The following is a 19,737-nucleotide window of genomic DNA, read 5'->3' on the forward strand; positions in this document are numbered from 1 at the left end:
ATAAACACACACACACACTTGCTTATTCGTGCTTATTCATTGTTAATGGAGGGGGGAGCATTTCTGGAAAGCATTATGTACATAAAACATCTTTTTATGCTTTTATTGCCTTTGTTGGTCCTACGCTCTCCGATTTACATAAGGCTGTATAAAGAGCGTGTGTGTGATTTCATTCCTGTCATTGAGAGGTCAGCACTTGCAGATGGATGAAATGTTCTTTCATTTTCCCGAGAACAATAAGAGCGACAGAGAGTGTTCAAGCAGCGATGATGTCAGACTGAGATATAGAGTGTTTCATTCTGACTGAAATTGATTTTTCTTCAAAGACTCGCACAGTCATATAACAGGTTCAGAATGCACTTCAGTGACTAACAAATTTTGCTAGAATCGATTCTTAGGAAACAAATAATAAAAAGACGAATCACTCATGACTAGTGTTGGGTAACGAGAACCGGCTCCATTTTTTTTCCAAGAACCTAGTATTCTATAACCGTGTATTTCGATTCCGCTTAACGATTCCTGCATTTAAAATTTTACAATCAAACGATTTAAGTGCAGGATGGAAAAGTAGTTGTGCACCATTTGTAGTGAAAAGCGGTTCCCGGCCGTGTCCGTTCTTGATCGGTTCAGTGCATTTCCACTGCAGAAAAGGACATTCCGGGCCAGATCTGTCTTCTCTTCGAATTTTTTTTACAATTTTTTATTAATATTATGCAATTATATACGTTATTACAAATATATACATCTCACAACAGTAACAGGAGAAATTGGTATACAGAGGAAGGAAAAAACTAAACAAAAACAAGTGCATGTACATGGGTAACAGAAAGATCTATGCCAGGAAAAAAAAGAATTACAACATTTAATTAACCAAATTAAAACGACATAGTGCTTCATAGGTCTTTTTAGCTTTTACTGTTTCTGCAATGTACAACCATATTGTTTGATTTCTTTAATAATGTCCATTTCTTTACATGAATGTTAATTTTTTTTTTTCGAAGTAAAATAATTAATTGCGTAAAAAAAGAAATTGTACTTTTAGAATCAATGGTATTTTGTACAAAGTAAAATATACTTCTCTTTAACATTTACCGCCCAATATGCACAAAAATACGTCTGTATATAATTAGAAACAGCCATTTTTTGAAAGTGAAAGTAAACACATGAGAAAGAAAACACATGTGATCCACGTGCTGCCTGTCATTAATGTTAATTCAAGAACAAAAAAATCATTCACTAATCTTGACTAAATATCTTTTGTAACTTTAATTAGGATTCATTTAAATTATATTAATGAAATGAAAACTATGCAGTGTTTTTAAACTTTTGATTTGCACTTTGTTCAGTTGTATTTATTTATGCTATTGCTAATTTATTTGCTTGTTCCTATTTTATTACTGACTGTTTACTTGTCTTTAACAATTTAATGTTTGAAATTCATATTAGTCTAGTTGTTTTTGCTGTGGTATTTTTTGTTAAAACCATAGGCAGATGTTCCTCTTAGGCCTGAGTGTTCTGTAGGCTGCTGATTTTTGCTCATGTTATTCAGCTGCAACAGAAAGCTTTGTAAAAATACAGAATTAGAATGTTTGACTTATTTTTTTATTGACTTCGAAACTAGGAATTAAGAATCGGAATCGATTAAATTCAAATGATATCCAACCCTACTCATGACTTTTGACCCCCATCTTATTTGCTGTTTTCCAGATTGCCCCATCACTGGCTATTTCCCAGCAGCCTCGTGGTTTGGGTGTGCCCCGCCCAAGTGGGCGGAGTCAGCTTCAGGATTGGTGCAGAACTGGAGTATCAGTACAGCTGAGAGCAGCGGGTAAGAGTCACATGATGCATTTGTCTTCTTTTTGGCCAAACTGAAAATTCAGTTGCACGAGAGAGTGAAATGTCAATTGTGAGTTGAATCTCCAGTGCAAACCACAGGATGATTGTTCAATGGGTGAATCTCAATTGGCAAGGCAATTTAATCTAAAAGATTAAAGAAGCTTTTTTCTTACATGACACCACTTGTAAAACTGTTGTCATCCGAATTTGGCATTTGATCTCGTTTTTTTTTTTTGTTTGTTTGTTTCTACTGGAATACAAGGGTCAGTGTCCGTTCAGTCTATACAGATCTTTAGATGAATAAATCATGACCCGGCTAATCCTGGATCAAGTTTTTTGGGTTAGAGACTGCCTTTGTTTTATCCTTTGCTCTGGAGCCTCGTCCGCATGTCAGTGAGATTCTCATGCAGGTTTGATGTGTGTGTAGTGTGTGGCACTGGGGGCAGGTGTCTGTCTATGGCAGCGCTGGATTCGTGCAGGATCTCAGCAGGACCGTGCAGGACTCCAGAGCTCTGATCAAACAGCTCCACACACACCAGTGGCTCGACCCGCTGTGAGTATAAAATCACACACAGACCCTGATGTATACAGCCAATACATACTGATCAGTTAGGAAGGAGATGCTCAGCAAAAGACAGAAGAAGAAGGAATTTGTTTTATAATAATTATTGTACACTCATTTGCATCACACAAATGTCCTTTAGGAAATTCAGCAAATCAGTTTCATCAATCATATTTTGCTTCTCAAAACTGAGCTAAAAAATCATTACCAGTTATCAATCATGTCATAATTGCACAATGAAAATAACTTTTTTTTTTAAATATAATTTCTAGATTATCAATGATTTAATATTGTTTAGTAACATATTTGTTTTTATTAATTAAATGTGTTTGATTACCAAGTTGATAAGCAAAAAAATACGATTTTGAAATTATGATTTGTATTAGAATTTAATTAGATTCTTTTTTTGAAGCAATTACATTTTCTGATAGCTAAATTTCTTTACATTATATTATGTTATATTATAATGTCATAATTCATTGCTTTTATGAAGGAATATCAAATAATTTTTGATAGCTAAATTACTTTTTCCAACATATTTTTTTCTTGTTTAGTCATGTCATAATTTATTACTTTTAGTGATTTCTTTTACATTTGTGTTATTTGTAAAAATAAATAAATAAAATAATAAAATAATAATACTAATAATGTAATTATTTACTTTTATGAAGCAATCAAATAATTTTTGATAGCTAAATTTTTGTTTAGTGATTTCCTTTACATTTCTATTATTTGTAAAGAAAAAAATAATAGTAATAAAAAAAAGTTAAATTCTAATAGCTAAATTCCTTTTTAAAACATTATATTATATTAGTTATATTGGATTATAATTTTTCTTTGTTTAGGCATGTCATAATTAATTGCTTTTAGTGATTTCTTTTATATTTTAATTATTTGTGATAATAATTCAATTGTTTTTATTTGTAATAATATTCAATTATTAAAATTAAACCATTTTTGATTGATAAATTTATTTTTCAAACATATATTACATTATATTATATTATATTATTATATATTATACTTTTTTTTTTTTTTTTTTTTTTTTTTTTACATTTTAATCTTTTGTTTACATTTTTGTTCTTTTATGACGCAATCAAGTAATTTTTGATGGCTAAATTTAATTTTCAACCATGTTATATTATCATTTTTCCTTGTTTAGGCATGTCACAATTCATTGCTTTATTCAATCCTTTTACATTTTTAAGAAGGAATGAAATAACTTTGATTGGTAAATTACTTTTTCAAACATGTTATCATGTTATATTATATTAAGACGTCATAATTGATAGTCTTCTTTTTTGACTTCTCATATGATTATCGCATGGCACAAACATTACAATATTTTATTTTCCAGTAGTCTAGTTAACTGGAGTAAATGATACAGACCGTTCTCTGATGTTTTGTGTGTTTGTGTTCAGGACGAGGGCTCTATTCGTGGAGTTTCCCCTCTATAACATCAACACAGACCTACTGGCCGTTTTCACGTTCCTGCTGGAGTTCCCTGTATCTGAGCGTGCTCAGTTGAGTCTGGACCTCAAAACCTGCAGCCTCCACACGCTCAGTCATGGCATGGACCTGCCGCTGTTCCTCACGGTAACCGTCAGCCAATCACAAAACACTCAGCTGATCTCATTATTAAATTTTTTGCTGTCTAAAAAAAGGCAGAGATTCATTAAGTGCTCTCTTTCTTTCACAGCTCGTCCTCCTGGTCTTCGTGATCTATTTCGCTGTTCGTGAGGGCGCGGTAGTTTGTAAACAGGGGCGTGGCTACTTCCTGCGTTTGTGGAATGCAGCAAGTGTTTGCAGTCTGCTGTTGGCGATTTGTGTCGCCTCTCTACACCTGAGTCGCACCGTGCTGGCCGTCCACCAATGGGGGTCATTTTTACAACAACGGGATGCTTTTACGGACTTCTTTCCTCTGGCTCAGCAGAATCAGGTTCTGACCCAACTCAGCGCGACGCTGCTCTTCCTGCTGGTCCTCAAGGTGAGCAAATCGGAAACAAACATATGACTTCATCATTGGTAGAGAGCTACAGAATGCCTTAATAAATAGTGTAGCCATATAATGTATAAAATTATCCAAAGCTTATAAATATGGAGTAGTGTGACAAGGTGTACTAGCTGGAGTTCAGACCTGATAACTAGAAGAACGAACCATTGTGCCCTTGAGCAAGTCTCTTAACCTCAGGTTATTCCGATGAGAGTGCTATCCTGCTATTAATTTTGTACGGGACAACTAAAATGAATGCAACTTTATGCAAGCACACATCTGCAAAGTTATAAATACCAACCTCATGCTCTCCTCCTGTACTTCTGCAATAACTCATGTTATGAGATTACAAACTGTTGAGATATTACCCACTTCATTTCTCTGTTTTTAGGCATCACACCAGCTGCGCTTCATGAGAGAATGGGGGGTTTTCGGGAGAACTCTGAGAAGGTCTTTCTGGGAACTGCTGACAGTTGCTGTCACTCTACTCGTGTTCCTCTTGGCATACGCGCACACTGGACACCTGGTAAGGATGCACACACACAGATGCACAGCATCTGCAATATGACTTAAACTACATGCACTTATGGTTTCTTAGTAAACATGAACCTGCCAGTGTTTTTTTCTGGAAAATGAATAATGCATTTCGTCATGATTACACCGGTGACCTAAGTGCATCAACAAATTTCCTACTAATGCAGAGGAAACAAGTATAATTAAAGACATTCACTAGACGCATGAAGGACATGAGTTCATAAAAACAGCACATATCCTTGACGTCAGTCTATGATTTATCAGAACTGAATGTTCGAGTCTTTTAACTGTGTACATAGCTGAGTGTACGAGGACCTTGATTCTAACTGAATTTTTTTACAGAAGGAGGTAGAACTTGGTATGCTGCAGTGACCTTCTGTATACCCAGCTGCATAAACTGGCTATTGTTATTAGTTGTTTGTTAAGCCATGCATCACCAGTGCTGTTACTCACACAAAGACAGAAAAACGAATGTATTAAACATCAGGGCGTAACTATTTGTGCTCAAATCATGTGGCTTAAGGAGAGTGGTGCTTTTAATTTTTAAAACAGGTGCAAAATCTCATAGACCACTTGTTAAGCAACCATCACTTTAACAACCACATAACAGTGCCCTCGCAGCCTCTTAACAATCCCTGGCAACAATTGTGGATTCAGTTGTCTATGCCAGTGTGCACATTTGTATATGCATGTTTGCGTTTGGATATGAACACAGCACCCTTTCCTTCCTCCTGAATTATTAAATCCAAATTCCAAGAAGTTCCAGTCTGTTTATGTAAAGTAAATGCAAAAAACGTTGACACAATGGTGAAGTGGATGTAAGAGACTGTTAAATTATCTCCCTCACTCACCTAGAACATTTAATGGATCAATTATGAGCCATTAGTGAACATTTATGTCTGCTAAAAGCAGCCTTTTCTGATCAATAGCGCTGATACGTCTTTTCTGGATTTAGTCCACAACAATGTTTATAAGAAATCTTAAAACAAGCACTGTCTTTTTTCCCCCTCTAGCTTTTCAGCTCTGTCATGGAGGGCTATGGAACTGTTAGCTCTACTTGCTTGAAGTTACTAGGCTCTTATGGGCGTGGATTGTTGTCGTGGCGACCGGACAGTGGCTTCTCGCCGTGTTCTGCTTCCTGTTTCATCTTCCACATTAGCTTCACCCTCCTCCGACTTGTTTTACTGTGGCTTTTGATCTCGGCGTTGCTAAGGAACTATCGCCGGGCAAGGGCGGAACTGTACCGTCCAGCCGTTGACCTGCAGGACTATGAGATGGTGGAGTTGTTCCTGCGACGCCTAAAAATGTGGATGGGACTCAGCCGTGCTAAAGAGGTGCGTGCACTTCCATGATACCTTCGGGCATTAAGACTAGTATGCCTTGATATAACGTAAATGATGTCTCTTACTAAAATATGTAGTGAAAAACCCATTAAATATTTCTTTTAAAAATATTCACATCGGGGACTATGGGGAGCACCATTATGACATGAAATGGTTGCACTCGGTGAGCCACTGTGCTACCTGTTGTTATTTTTTACCGCGACACAACTCGGAAAATAAAATACTGATACAATGACCACAGCTACTGAAAGAGCTTACAGGTGGCAGTGGATATAAGCATAGGTTTAACCAAATGCTGTACAAGTGTCTAGTAAGTTGCTTTGGATAAATGACTATTGGCTTCTTACTGACACTCTAGTACAGGGCTAGGCAACTTCTGTCCTAAAGGGCCAATATTCTGCAGAGGTTAGCTCCAACCCTAATCAAACACACCTGAACAAGCTATTCAAGGTCCTTAGGATCACTAGAAAGCTACAGGCAGGTGTGTTTGATTCGGGTTGGAGCTAAACTCTCCAGGACAGTGGCCCTTCAGGACCGAAGTTGCCCAGTCCTGCTCCAGTATATTGAGTCACCAGTCCTTAAGATTGAACTTTTATCCCATACCTTTGCTATTTAAATAACCAACATCCACTTGTCTTGACCCTGTATCCCTTTCTTCCCTAACAGTTCCGGCACAAGGTGCGATTTGAGGGTATGGAGCTCCCTCCTTCACGTTCCTCTTCAACTAGTGACTGCAAGTCCTTGTGTCTTCCTCCTCTGGACACTCCCGAGGCTCCCCCAACTCCCGACAGTGTCGACGGAGGATCTGAGGCCTCCTGGCGTCCCACATCCAGCAGCCCTTGCAGTTTGGCTGAAGCCCCAGGTCTGGGACTAGGCCTCACCTTAGGCCTTGGGGTGATAGTTGGAGGCCAAGGCTGGAAAGACAGAGCCGAGACAGAGGCGACACTCCGCAGAATCCTACCAGCTTTCGATGCTTTGCTTCTGCAGCTGGACCGGGTCACCTACGCCACAGAGGAACTGTATCGAACAGAGTGCCGCCTAGAGAGGCTGCTGAGGAAGAGTCGAGGAGGGGGCAGAGGGGTACGCCGCCACAGAAGTCTGGAGTCTGCAGGACAGAAGAGACATAGATACAAGGGGACAGACAGGAGCACACAAGTGTCTGAGAGTAGCAAATATCCCTCGAGAACTGAAATAAGTGCATCTGAGAGAAATCTTCACAAGAGAGATCGAAGATCAAGGAAATCAGACAAGTTTTCACAAATCACAAGTGCTCTTCCCACAAGCACCAATAAGGTGGACTCGAGTCCCCACAGGACTGATAGTCTCCAAAAGATTCAAGAAACCCCTAGTAGTGTGGTAGCAGATGTCGGCATGACTGAGAAAGACCCTCGCAAGGTGGATTCAGGTCCCCTCAAAGCAAGTGCACCTGAGGGGGACAGTAGTCCACCCAGAGGCCAGAAGGCTGACAAAGCTTCTCATAAAGTGAAAGGAACCTTCAACAAGGTGGACCCAAATTTCCAAAGGGATTCTGAGGTTGCTGGCTGTGCCAGCCGACCTGTCCCTACCTCTGTTCCCGCTCCAGCCTCCGCTTCCTCAACTGCTCCTGTTTCTGCCATAACTACACCCGTACCGATCCCTCGCACCCATGAGTGGATTCCTTCCACCGAGAACCTTCCCTCCAGCGTATTCCGGCACCCTGCACACACCACTACGAATCCCATCCGCAAGCGCAAGCACAAACCTCCCCCACTTAAGAACAAGGTGCACCCCAACACAGACAGACCTATCTCAGGACACCCCAAACCTTGAAGTCCCAAGGTTCCAACAAATAAAGGCAGGAATTAGGAATTGAGTCGTAAGGCTTAGGAACTCAAGGAACGTTGAAAGGGTTACAGCTTTTCATGAAGGAAGGAGGACCTGGCGACAGCAGGTTTTGTAACCAGGCCCTCAAGAGGAGCAAAAGCAATACTAGTTGCTTAAAACCAAATAATGCACCATAGCCTTAAGTTCCAACCTACAAGTCTTACTAGAAGTCTCAAGATGGAAACTGGGTGCAGGTCACCATGGTTTCTACAATCCTCAAGAAGTTTCATTTGATGATGCAAGTTGCCCTTTTCCGTCCCCTCTCGCAGTGACCTCAAGTCCAACCTCTTGACCCTGGTGGTCAAATGGGTTGAAACCGACAAGAGCACACCTTGTGCTGTCACAGTACAAAACAAACTCTTGAAAGAGACAGTGAAGGACTACAACAGCACGCCTGTTGATGCAGGATGGCTAAAGCTTGATGGTATTTGTTGTACAATGTTTTTAGTTATGTTTGATGAATCATGTTCTTTTTTTTGTTGTTGTTATTGTTGAAGGAAGCTATATTAAGGTCATGGGTGTATGTATTGCCCATCGATGCAGAATAGGCACAGCTTATTCAAAAAGGCTCACACTGACAAACCCGCACACATACAGACATAAAAAAAACCACACCTAGATTTGCAGGTACATATTTGATGCCATTACATAAATATTGAGCTATGCTTTGAGGTACTTATGCATAATTCATGCTTCTTAATATAATGGCATGTTGCGAAAAATAGACAGAAACATATCAGAAAATATATGGACTTGTATGATTTAGCCACCTACACTTATACACTCACACTAACATACTTCTGAAGAGGCCATCAGGGTGCTAAACAACTAGTAATCCTCAGGATTTCAAATGTATTTCTCTGACATAATTGCATGTCAGCTCCATTCAGAGGTTTCTCAGAGCGAAACGGACCAGAGGGCGAGTGAGAGAAGATTAAATTAGAAGGAAAACTGAGAGAAGGAGAAGCGTGCCAGAAAGTGTGAATTTAAAGGGAGACAAAAAATTGAGGATAAGTTAATAGTAGGACATGAAACGTTAGATGAAGTAAGGAAAATGTTAAGAGATTACTGAGACAAAGGTATGTCCCTCATTCAAGCACAACTCCCAGAATTCTCTGTATGGGGATTTGTAGTTCCAGCAGGTAAAAATGATGTTCCATAAAGCATTATTATTATTGAAAAACCAGCGTAGGATAAATGGAAGTATGTTTGTTGCTGCCTTCTATGATGTTTTGAATCTAATTTAAAAAGCACTTTGTACTGATGTTATAATATGAATGATTGTGATGGCACCGGTGTGATTTAGTTTGAATGTGTTATGGAAAATGTTTTGCAGAAATAATAAAATAAGCTTGGTACGAACATAAGAGATAGTTACGACAGCATTACTCTCCATATAATTTGCCAAAGCTTGCTACTCAAGTAACGAGATTAACTTAAGTTTCTTTTGAACTTAGCACTTTATTTCAATGTCAAGCTTTAGTGCTTTGCCATATTTAAACTAGTATGTAATATTTCTTCACGTACAGCTTTTCCAGAACTATTCTCTTCGAGTATTATACATGAGCTGCATCAGGATATTAATTACCATTAATTTTCATGTATTTGTGTTGATTTTATGTCTCTTGTGAAGTACTAAAATATTGTTTACCGCGATGATGCTCAGGGACCCTCTTTTTAAAAACCCAAACCAGGATTTTTTTTTTGGTTCGTTGTTGTTTTTCCGCTTTAATCAATACATGTAAGGTCTCCATATAATGGAATTAGAGTAGTTGAGAGTGATCTGATGATTAGGTTATGCTTAAGCACTCAAGAATATCCACTACAGGGAGTTTTGATTCTGTCAAAGGTCACTTCCACTACAGTAACGTCCTTATTCAGGCCATTCCAGATGAGGTTTTGAAAGGTCATGTTTATCTGTACATATTGGCGTGCCCTGATGTAAATATTGTATTAAAGTTTGATTGCATTGTTGTAATCTCGTTTGCCTTCACCGCACTGAGAAGAAATTTCTGTTTTGTTTTCAATGCATAAAATGGATGGCCATATGCACACTCATTTCACACAGATGCTTTGCTGCGTATTTCATTTCTCCCTGGCGCTGGCCAAAGGAAAAAAAATAACCCAAAAAAAGTATGAAAGCATTGCTGTTTTTTGTAACATTTTCAACAGAACTACACACAGCACAAGCAGTCATTTTAAAATATAATGGCTTTTTGGTAGTTCTTTGCAGGATAGTACTGCCGCTGAAATATTTCATACTTTTAGAAAGTGTCAGAAAAAAAAAAATCACATCTGCCATTTCAAACCAGCCACAAGTGCCAAAACATATGTGCATGCAATATGGTAAAGTTTATTTTTTTTTTTTTGTATTAAATGCTGAAGGTAATGTTTTGATTGCAGGTTTGCCATTTTGTGTTGTATTGTGCTGTTGTACTTGTAACGTTGTAGCACTTCGCTTTACATGCTTTTGCACTTGACAAAGTCAAATAAAGAGTCTGACAGCTGAGAGTCTGTGCTTCCTGTGGGGCTTTAATTCAAGATATTGATTCACCATTCTCTTATCTTTCAAATCACGACTGAAAACTCATATCCACACACTACTTTTTGGCTCCTAATGTTTAGGTTAGCAGTCATTTAATTACATTTACTTTGAAAAGTAAAAAGGGATTACGCTTAATTTTATTAGTAACTTATGATGTAATTGCATTAAATATAAAGTATTTAATACAATTGTGGATTTAAAATCAGAAATTAATATTTAATGTTAAAATGTAGGTATTTAATGTAAACTCCTTTTAAATACTTCGGTCAGTTCAAGAATAATTCATGCAATGTTTTTAATTTTATTTAAAAAATTTGAAAGAGCAGTTTAGTAATGCAGTAGTTTTTAAAGAGAGCAATTAGTTCAGTAATCTAATTACACTGTTTAAGATGTAATAGAGACACTGGTAACAGTGAAGCTGTTTTTCACCCTGCTAAACCACGCTTTCAAATCCGGATTAAGGAACATTTCACATTTATAATTCAGATTTTTCAATATTTCACATACGTCACACACAAATACAATAAAGTCCCCCGGTGCTAAATTGCGAAACCCAACAGGAAGTCTGTTATTTTGAATTTTCTCGACAAGTTTTGTGCCCTTTTTAGTCTTTGTATTTAAAACTCCTCCTAGAGATTTAAATAGATCAACACCAAATTTGGTCAGTCATTTCATTTCATTATAATTCAGGCATACAATGTCTGAGCTGCTCCAAAATTCACACGTTTGATAACAGTCCTGTCCTAAACACATGCCCATAAACATTCAATTATAGCCATATACACTCTAATGAACTTATCATAAAGGGCGTGTCTGTGGTGGCCTGACAAAGTTTGATGTTTTGCCATGAGAATAGAAGGTGTTGTAACTCAGCCATACAGTGTCCAATCTGCCCTAAACTTCACGTTTGATAAGAGTCCTGGCCTGAACACATTTAAAGGCCAATACGGTGTTATAATCATAGCGCCACCTGCTGGCAACAGGAAATTATTTGTTTTACACTAACTTAAACATGCAATGTCCAATCAGCACCAAACTTCACATGTTTGGTAAGAGTCCTGGCCTGAAGACATCTAAAGGCCAATATTCAGTTATAATCATAGCGCCACCTGTTGGCAACAGGATATGTCAAGGATACACAAGATTTACACAGTAAATGCTGACAGAAGTACATGGAGGTTTTACTCAAATGCAAAAGCAGACTCTGAACAAGAGGAGTATTTGCACATTTCAGTGTTTTATTTGGTAGCGAAGCGCACACATGCACACACGTCTGATGCGGTTTACTGTACGAGCTGTTGTTCTGTGAATCTGTTGTTCTATTAGAAACTTATCTGATACGCATTAACCATCACACACAAAGAAACCAGCAGAAAACAAGCAAAAACAGTTGGACGATTAATATCATAGACCATTTTCATATATTCAGAGAAAAACAACAAAAGAAAGTGAGTGTGAACAAGTTTGCTCTAAGAAAGAAACGTGTGGGTGAAGATGGGCAGAGACACGAAAGCGCGTTAACCGTGTGCGTGTGCAATTTTGTCGTACTGCTAAAAACGGCATGTGACAATGCCAGTGCGTGTTTACATCCATCTTTCAGCAGACGCAGCAGCGCTTTGTGAAATTCGTTCATACAGTCACAGCATTGAGTGAAGCTGCGTCCCGGCTGAACTCTTACTTCCTGTGGCATGGTGGGTTGTTTTAAAGGTGATCAAATCATACAAACACCAAACTTCACTGCCCTCTGCCTTCAGGAATGGATTCATTTGTCAGGACTGATGGGAACGCAGCACCTCTTAGTCTCAGTTAAAAACACGTCACGGGACTCTCGCTAGACAAAGTCTGTGAAATCGTCGACGGTGGACACCAGCCTCTTCCTCTGGCCGGCGTCCGGGTTCGAAGCAGAGCCGGAAGGCTGGTGGGTGGGTTTATTCTGCATGGGGGCGTGGCCTTGGGTCAGAGAGATTCCATGAGTAGGGCGCGACTGAATTTCCTCCTGAGCCTGTTGATGGGGAAAACAGAGATTTATAGTTGGCATTTAAAAATTACATATAGATATAGAAAAACAGAAAGATAGAAATAAAATATGTATGAGCTCTCATACCCGTGTCCTGATCCTCTTGATATGTCTCAATCTTGCCAGCCATTTTGAAGCGTAGGCATCTGATGGGTTCGCTCTACACTGATGCACCAGCGAAGCCATCTTTACAAGACAAGAGAACAGATAAAACACTTTTTGAAAAGACTCAAATGCAACTGTTCATTTTCTAATATCAAAGATATGCATGTGCATATGCATGTCATCATTAAAAGCATACAATTGGACTTGGTTTTATCTGTCAGATTGGATTGTGAAAGGTGGGTGCTGTATACTGGTATATAGTTTGCAAAGTATACTTTATAATTTAGGATAGTAACATGGTGCCAGAATCGAAAACATGAATTCCCAAACTAAAGTACTTTCTGTCTCTTAAACTTCCGTGGTTACCATAGAAACAAGAAGTTAATAATCCCTCCCCAAAATAGTCCATGTCCCGGGTGAAACCCGAGTTCTGCGTTTATCCTCCCCTGACCTGCCGGCCATTTTGAGGCATGTGTTGCTAATTGGAGCCAGAGGCAGTGGGCTGCGCTCTCCTTGAGCCGGCAGAGGGTCTCAGAGGAAAGCGTGGGTGTGTGACTCACACCAAACAGCCTTATTACATAGTCTTCACTTATCACAGTAGGTGGGAAGAGAACCACCCCAGAAAAAAAAGCATATTTATGCTAAATAGACTGCGTTGGTGAGAGCAACGGGGACTGAGATCGGTATGCGACAAATGTTTTTCTGTCTTACAGAAATGCTCTGTGCTTTTTGTTAAGGCAAACTTTGCTATTAATGCACTCGCTTTGCATCTTTTCCACATAAATAATACCTCCGATTATGACATACGATTTGCACCTGAGGAGAAAATATCATTAAATAAAATCCCAAAACCAGGGATGCAGAAAGTACTCAAAAAAACCTTAGAATTCTGTTTAAAACAAACAAAAAAAAAAAGTGTAAACTGACAATTCCTATAAAAAATTTTTAGAAGTGGAAGATGTAAACTCAGAATTCCACGGAAAAAAAAGTGAGTCACAAAGACAAACTCAGAATTCCAAAAAAAGATCAAAGTTAGAATTGTGAGATGTGAGCTGAGAATTCCAAAAAAAAATTCAAAATTGCAAGATGTAAACTCAGAATTCCAAGGATAAAATGTGTCACAAAGACAAAAACTCAGAATTCTGAGAAAAAAAGGCAGAATTGCAAAATGTAAACTCAGAATTCTGAGAACAAAGTTAGAATTTTGAATGTGAACTGAGAATTCCAAGAAAAGTTAGAATTGCAAGATGTAAACTCAGAATTCCAAGAAAAGTCAAAGTTGCAAGATGTAAAACTTAGAATTCCAAGAAAAAAAGTCAGAATTGTGAAATGTAAACTTGGAATTCCAAGAAAAGAAAGTTAATAAAGACATAAACGCAAAATTCCAAGAAAAAAAAGTCAGAATTGCAAGATGTAAACTCGGAATTCCAAGGGGAAAAAAGTAAGTCTCAAAGCTGTAAACTCAGAATTTCAAGAAAAAAAAGTCAGAATTGCAAGATGTAAACTCGGAATTCCAAGGGGAAGAAAGTAAGTCTCAAAGCTGTAAACTCAGAATTCCCAGGAAAAAAAGTCAGAATTGCAAGATGTAAACTCAGAATTCCAAGATCAAAGTTAGAATTGCAAGATGTGAACTGAGAATTCCAAGGGAAAAAGTAAGTCTCAAAGCTTTAAACTGAGAATTCCCAGAAAGAAAAGTCAGAATTGCAAGATGTAAACTCAGAATTCCAAGAAAAAAAGAATTGTGAAATGTAAACTCAGAATTACATTTAAAAAAAAAAAGAAAAAAAGAAACAGAACTGCGAAATTCTGAATTCTATATTAAAATATATCTATATTCTGACTTTGCTGCAACATGGAACTTTTGCATTATTGACACACTAATGTCGTATTTAATGCTGTAAAGTTGCTTTGACACAACCTGTGTTGTTAAAAAGCGCTGTATAAATAAACATGATTGATTGATTAAAATTGCAAGATGTAAACTTGGATTTTAAGAAAAAAAATGTTAAAAAAACAAATCGCAAGATGTAAACTTGAAACTGCGAGATATTAACATAATTATGTGAATTCTGTATGTTTTTTTACCCTGTATGGTGAAAATAAGCTTGCATATGAAATAAAGAGACAAAAGGAAAAAAGCACTGAAACAAAAGAAGCTGACGGGTCTTACATTTGCATGCAGTGCCATCTGTCTCACAAGCAGTGGTAGATTGCGGTCAGAAACGATCTTTGCCACACTGGTGTCGACCAAACCCTCCAGATCTGAGAGAGAACGAGGAGTTACAGTGTTACTGAGCACACTCATACACACAAGCAGTAGAGTCTCCTTCAATACAACACACGTCTGAATGAACGTGACTTATTTCACCTTTCCGGCACTGCAGCGTGACCAGGTTGCTCTCGTAGTCAAGAGGCTTTATCAGCACCTCCACGAAATTGAACTGACCCTAAATGCATAAACAAACACAATATCACATTTTAAAAACAGTTCAGAATGAAACAAAAACAAAATGTAAACAGACTCTCTCACACACCTTGATGGTGCCGAGTTTGTACTCCTCTCCAGAGTCATTGTAAACCACCACCACAAAGTCGTTCCCAATGTGGCGTTTCTTATTGCAGCAGCCCTTGTCGCTTTCACGGTTCGGCATGAGAGTGGCTATATGGAAAATGGCTGCAGGAAAACAAAAAAAAACTACTGCATTAGTCAGACGCGACGGCTTCACCTTGTGCTCCAGACACTCTTTATGAACACTTAAGAATCTTCAGACGCAGAACTGAGCATCACATAATAATGGATCTCATGCTCAAACACTCAAAGCAGACACTGACTGAAGGGCCTAAAGAAATTATATTTCCCATATGTGAGATTTTCACAGGTTTGCTTTTATTTTATTGCTTTTATAAGTGGTAGGGTTTTTTCTTGGAACTTTCTTAAATAGTTATTAATAGTGAATATTAAATGTACTACTATTATGAATATTAATGCTAAAAATAACAGCTATGAGTAGTAGTAGTAGTAGTAGTAGTAGTAGTAAGAAATAGTAATTATAAAAATTATATATAATATGCTATTATACTATAATATACTAATGAACCCTGACCTTGCATGATGTCATCGTGCCAGCAATAGGTGAATTCGCCGTCGTCTCCGTACTGATCCAGTCCACCCAGGAAGATCTGGTCTGGGTCACAGTCCTTCAGGTGTATGAGTTTTCCCAGGCCCGTGAGGAACTGAGCGTAGCGGTTGGAGCCGTACTCGTTGGAGAGGATCGACACCTCGTTATTCGCCTGATAATAAACAACCATCAATCACAGACTTCCTACAACATCTGCAACAGAAAAATGCTGAGAGGAACATAACTCTACCTGTCCAGCTCCAACAAACACCACACCAATCTTATGAGTGTCGTACGGAGGCATCTGATCCAAGACTTTGACGGCACGATCTATCAGCTGTGAACAAGAGAAAACACCACATTAATAAGAAACTCTGCAGCCATAAAATGAAAGAAGAGGCCTATGAGAAGTGATTGGGTGCATCTTAAAGACATTTCTTGGTCATATTTAATCTAAATTTAAATATATACAAACTATGTCATATAAATTCTATTTATAGAGAAATGCATTACAGAAATAATCTCATTCGCATGACTGCAATTCAGTAATGAAAGTCATCCTATTCAGTGTTATTTTAGTATCATTGATATACTATATTTTTTGTTCATTTTTTAAAAAAATATATTTTATTTTTAAACTTCCATTTAAAAAAAAAAAAAAAATATATATATATATATATATATATATATATATATATACACACACAAAAAAACACATTAATTAATTTAAAATATTAAATATAAAAATAAAAATAATATAAAAACACATTAATTCGTAATAAATAAATATAAAAATACAAAATAATATATAAACATTTTCAAATAATTGTTTCAAATAACAGATAACTCAGTTTTTAACAATTTTCAAAAATCACATTTTTTCATTACGCATTCAAATTAATCTCAATCAAACTGCAGTTGGGTTATTTTGATTAAATAAAAATAACAAAATACAGCTAACTAACACAAAAACATAACAAAAAATACATGATTTTTGAAAATGTAAAAAAAAAAAGAAGGAGCTTTTACAAATAATCTCTTAATTTCTTTCCTTGATGTTTTCATGAGATTTGCCCAATTATAACAGCCATAAGAGAGATACTGTCTCCTCACCTGAGATTTGGGCAGCAGGAGGGGTTTGTTGGCTTCATTGCCAAAGAACGGCGAGTGATAGAGCTGCAGGAAGACGAAGCTGCCGACAGAAAGAAGAGGAGCAAAGGTCAGACTGAGCTCTGATCTGCTGAACCTCCACTCCAGCACAAATGCACACTACATTTAATGCCTTTCAATTCCCGCACAGCTTTCATCTGCCTACCCGCAATTCACCTCATCACACGGGAAAATATCAAAGCTAAAGGTGAAGAAGTTAGGAGAGGATAAGTGTCCCGAAATGCTCTCCAGACCTCATGAGACCCATTAAATCCAGCCCAGCACAACTTTGCAAATGTGGATATAAGCCTAGACTTAAAATAAATCTTGCCTTGACAGTGGCAATGGAAAACATGTGCTGCACAGCACTGCTAACAATATGAGAAGACATATTTAGGATGGTTACGATAAGCAGAAGTGCTGAACTCACTTCAATACTGACGCCTGATAGATTGATTTAATATTCATGATTATTAAAGAATAAATCAAGTCTCTTCTGCTCACCAAGCCTGCATTTATTTGATGCAAAGTACAGCAAAAGCAGTACAACTTTGAAATATTTTTACTAATCAAAATAACTGTTTTCTATTTGAGTACATTGTAAAATGTAATTTATTCCTGTGATTTCAAAGCTGAATGTTTATCATCATTACTCCAGTCACTTGATCCTTTAGAAATCATTCTAATATGCTGGTTTGCAGCTCAAAAAAACCTTTATTATTATTGTTGAAAACAGCTGAGTAAAATTTAAAGTTCAGAAGAACAGCATTTATCTGAAACAGAAATCTTTGTACCATTATTGTCTTTATCATCACTTTTGATCAATTTAAAGCATCCTTGCCAAATAAAAGTATACATTTCTTTCATTTCTCAACCCCATTTTAAAAATTAAAATAATAATAAAATAATTATACTGACATTATACACTATATAGTGTATAATGTTACAAAAGCTTTTTATTTCAGATAAATGCTGATCTTCGGATCTTTCTATTCATCAAAGAATCCTGAAAACATTTTACTCAACTGTTTTTGATAATAATAATAATAATAATAATAATAATAAATGTTTTTTTTGAAAAGCAAATCAACATATTAGAATGATTTCTGAAGGATCATGTGACTGAAGTAATGATGCTGAAAATTAAGCTTTGATCACAGAAATAAATCACATTTTACAATATATTCAAACGGAAAACAGTTATTTTAAATAGTAAAAATATTTAACAATTTTACTGCTTTTGCTGTACTTTGGATCAAATAAATGCAGGCTTGGTGAGCAGAAGAGATTTCTATAAAAAAAAACATGAAAAATCTTACTGTTCAAAAACTTTTGACTAGTAGTGTAGACTGCACAAGTTGTAGGAAACACTTTTATGACAGTTTTACTGTGCTTTTTGACAGCTCCCATCCACACCACCTTTATTGTGTGAACATCAGAAGCCAGGACATTTATAACTCTTAGAAATGACACTTTTTAGGCCTCTATTCATACAGCAAGTGTTCTTGAGTGACTGGGCTCTTCAGTCCTTAGTAGGATGTAATTGTGGCTTTATCCAAAAAGATGTGCTTTATACAGAACAACAATCTGCACACAACAGTGTGAAAGGCTCTGTAAACGTTTTTTAAGAAAAATAAGTGCCTGACTGAACCCCATTAAACGAGACACACGCGGCCCCGTGACGGAGGAAAACGCTCTTACGGGAAACTCGCTAGGCTTTCCTGGGCTTCTCTCTATAAATAGCGAGTCTATCGATCGCGCGACTCTAGCGGCACCGAACCTCACAAAGACGGATGGCAGTAATTTACAAGTAATTCCAATTCAAGGCAACAACTTGAAAGCGCTCGACTTAGAAAGAGCCACACTTCACAAAACAAGAGGAGCGAGCGAAGCAGGCAGGATGATTTAATGTCAACAGGGCGACAGATGATGACAGTAATGAAAAAAATGAGGCATTTCAGCCATATCATTACTCTACATATAATGCTTTGCTTTTCCTAGAAAATGGAGCACTTGGTGCGGTGGGATCAAATGGATGCTGTTCAAAGACATTACAGGTGCGTTAACGTTAGCTGAACATCACAACCACACTTTCCGCCATCCATTACACGACTGAGTCACCGTTCGCCGTCATGGATTGAGGGCTGGGAGATAAACACTATCATATTGTGTCGCGATAAAATTAATGTCGATAAACTCTAGACATTTTTACTTGATATGGATTAATGTAACAGTGGAAATAATTGCAACAACATCCAGTCAGCGCTTGACGTTAATAGGCTCGCTTGGCGTGACATGACCCTTGTGGTGATTTCAGCGTCTGTGACTCAATATCTGAGGACATGGAAACATACATACAAAACTTACCCTCAAGAGCAGCTCTGAGCGTCAATTTACAAGTTAAAACGTTTCATTTGAGAAAAAAAACTACCGTCAAATACACACCGAAAGTGAAAATAAAAAACTGAAGGACTTTTATGACAACCCGTCAAAATAAAAGGTTTAACTTAAAGAAATTATGACAGAAACATATTACTATTGTATACTAAAATGTAATTCTCCAGTAATAATAATAATAATAATAATAGTAGTAGTATTTTTAAGGAATATCATACAACTACAGTATTTTAATTAATGTATACAGTTATACATTGCTGTTATGTGGCCTCTT

The 19,737-nt window shown here is 37.3% G+C and overlaps 2 protein-coding genes across 2 annotated transcripts in view; one reads left to right on the forward strand and one right to left on the reverse strand.

Moving 5' to 3' along the window:
* The window catches only part of pkd1a (polycystic kidney disease 1a), a 100,238-nt gene extending 89,596 nt beyond the window's left edge, over positions 1-10,642 (forward strand). The window contains exons 42-48 of the mRNA XM_051117977.1: positions 1,708-1,828; positions 2,264-2,389; positions 3,820-3,994; positions 4,098-4,385; positions 4,783-4,917; positions 5,939-6,259; positions 6,935-10,642. Of these exons, the coding sequence (XP_050973934.1) occupies positions 1,708-1,828; positions 2,264-2,389; positions 3,820-3,994; positions 4,098-4,385; positions 4,783-4,917; positions 5,939-6,259; positions 6,935-8,077 (2,309 nt within the window). The 3' untranslated portion in view covers positions 8,078-10,642. The remainder of the gene's footprint in view (positions 1-1,707; positions 1,829-2,263; positions 2,390-3,819; positions 3,995-4,097; positions 4,386-4,782; positions 4,918-5,938; positions 6,260-6,934) is intronic.
* A 1,252-nt stretch (positions 10,643-11,894) lies between these two features.
* The window catches only part of tsc2 (TSC complex subunit 2), a 48,293-nt gene continuing 40,450 nt past the window's right edge, over positions 11,895-19,737 (reverse strand). Inside the window, 8 exon segments of the mRNA XM_051117991.1 lie at positions 11,895-12,678; positions 12,781-12,879; positions 14,969-15,060; positions 15,167-15,245; positions 15,333-15,472; positions 15,903-16,089; positions 16,168-16,254; positions 17,031-17,109. Coding sequence (XP_050973948.1) covers positions 12,508-12,678; positions 12,781-12,879; positions 14,969-15,060; positions 15,167-15,245; positions 15,333-15,472; positions 15,903-16,089; positions 16,168-16,254; positions 17,031-17,109 — 934 coding nt within the window. The 3' untranslated portion in view covers positions 11,895-12,507.

Source organism: Labeo rohita, chromosome 1, assembly GCF_022985175.1.
Source record: "Labeo rohita strain BAU-BD-2019 chromosome 1, IGBB_LRoh.1.0, whole genome shotgun sequence".
In the NCBI taxonomy this organism is placed as follows: Eukaryota; Metazoa; Chordata; class Actinopteri; order Cypriniformes; family Cyprinidae; genus Labeo; species Labeo rohita.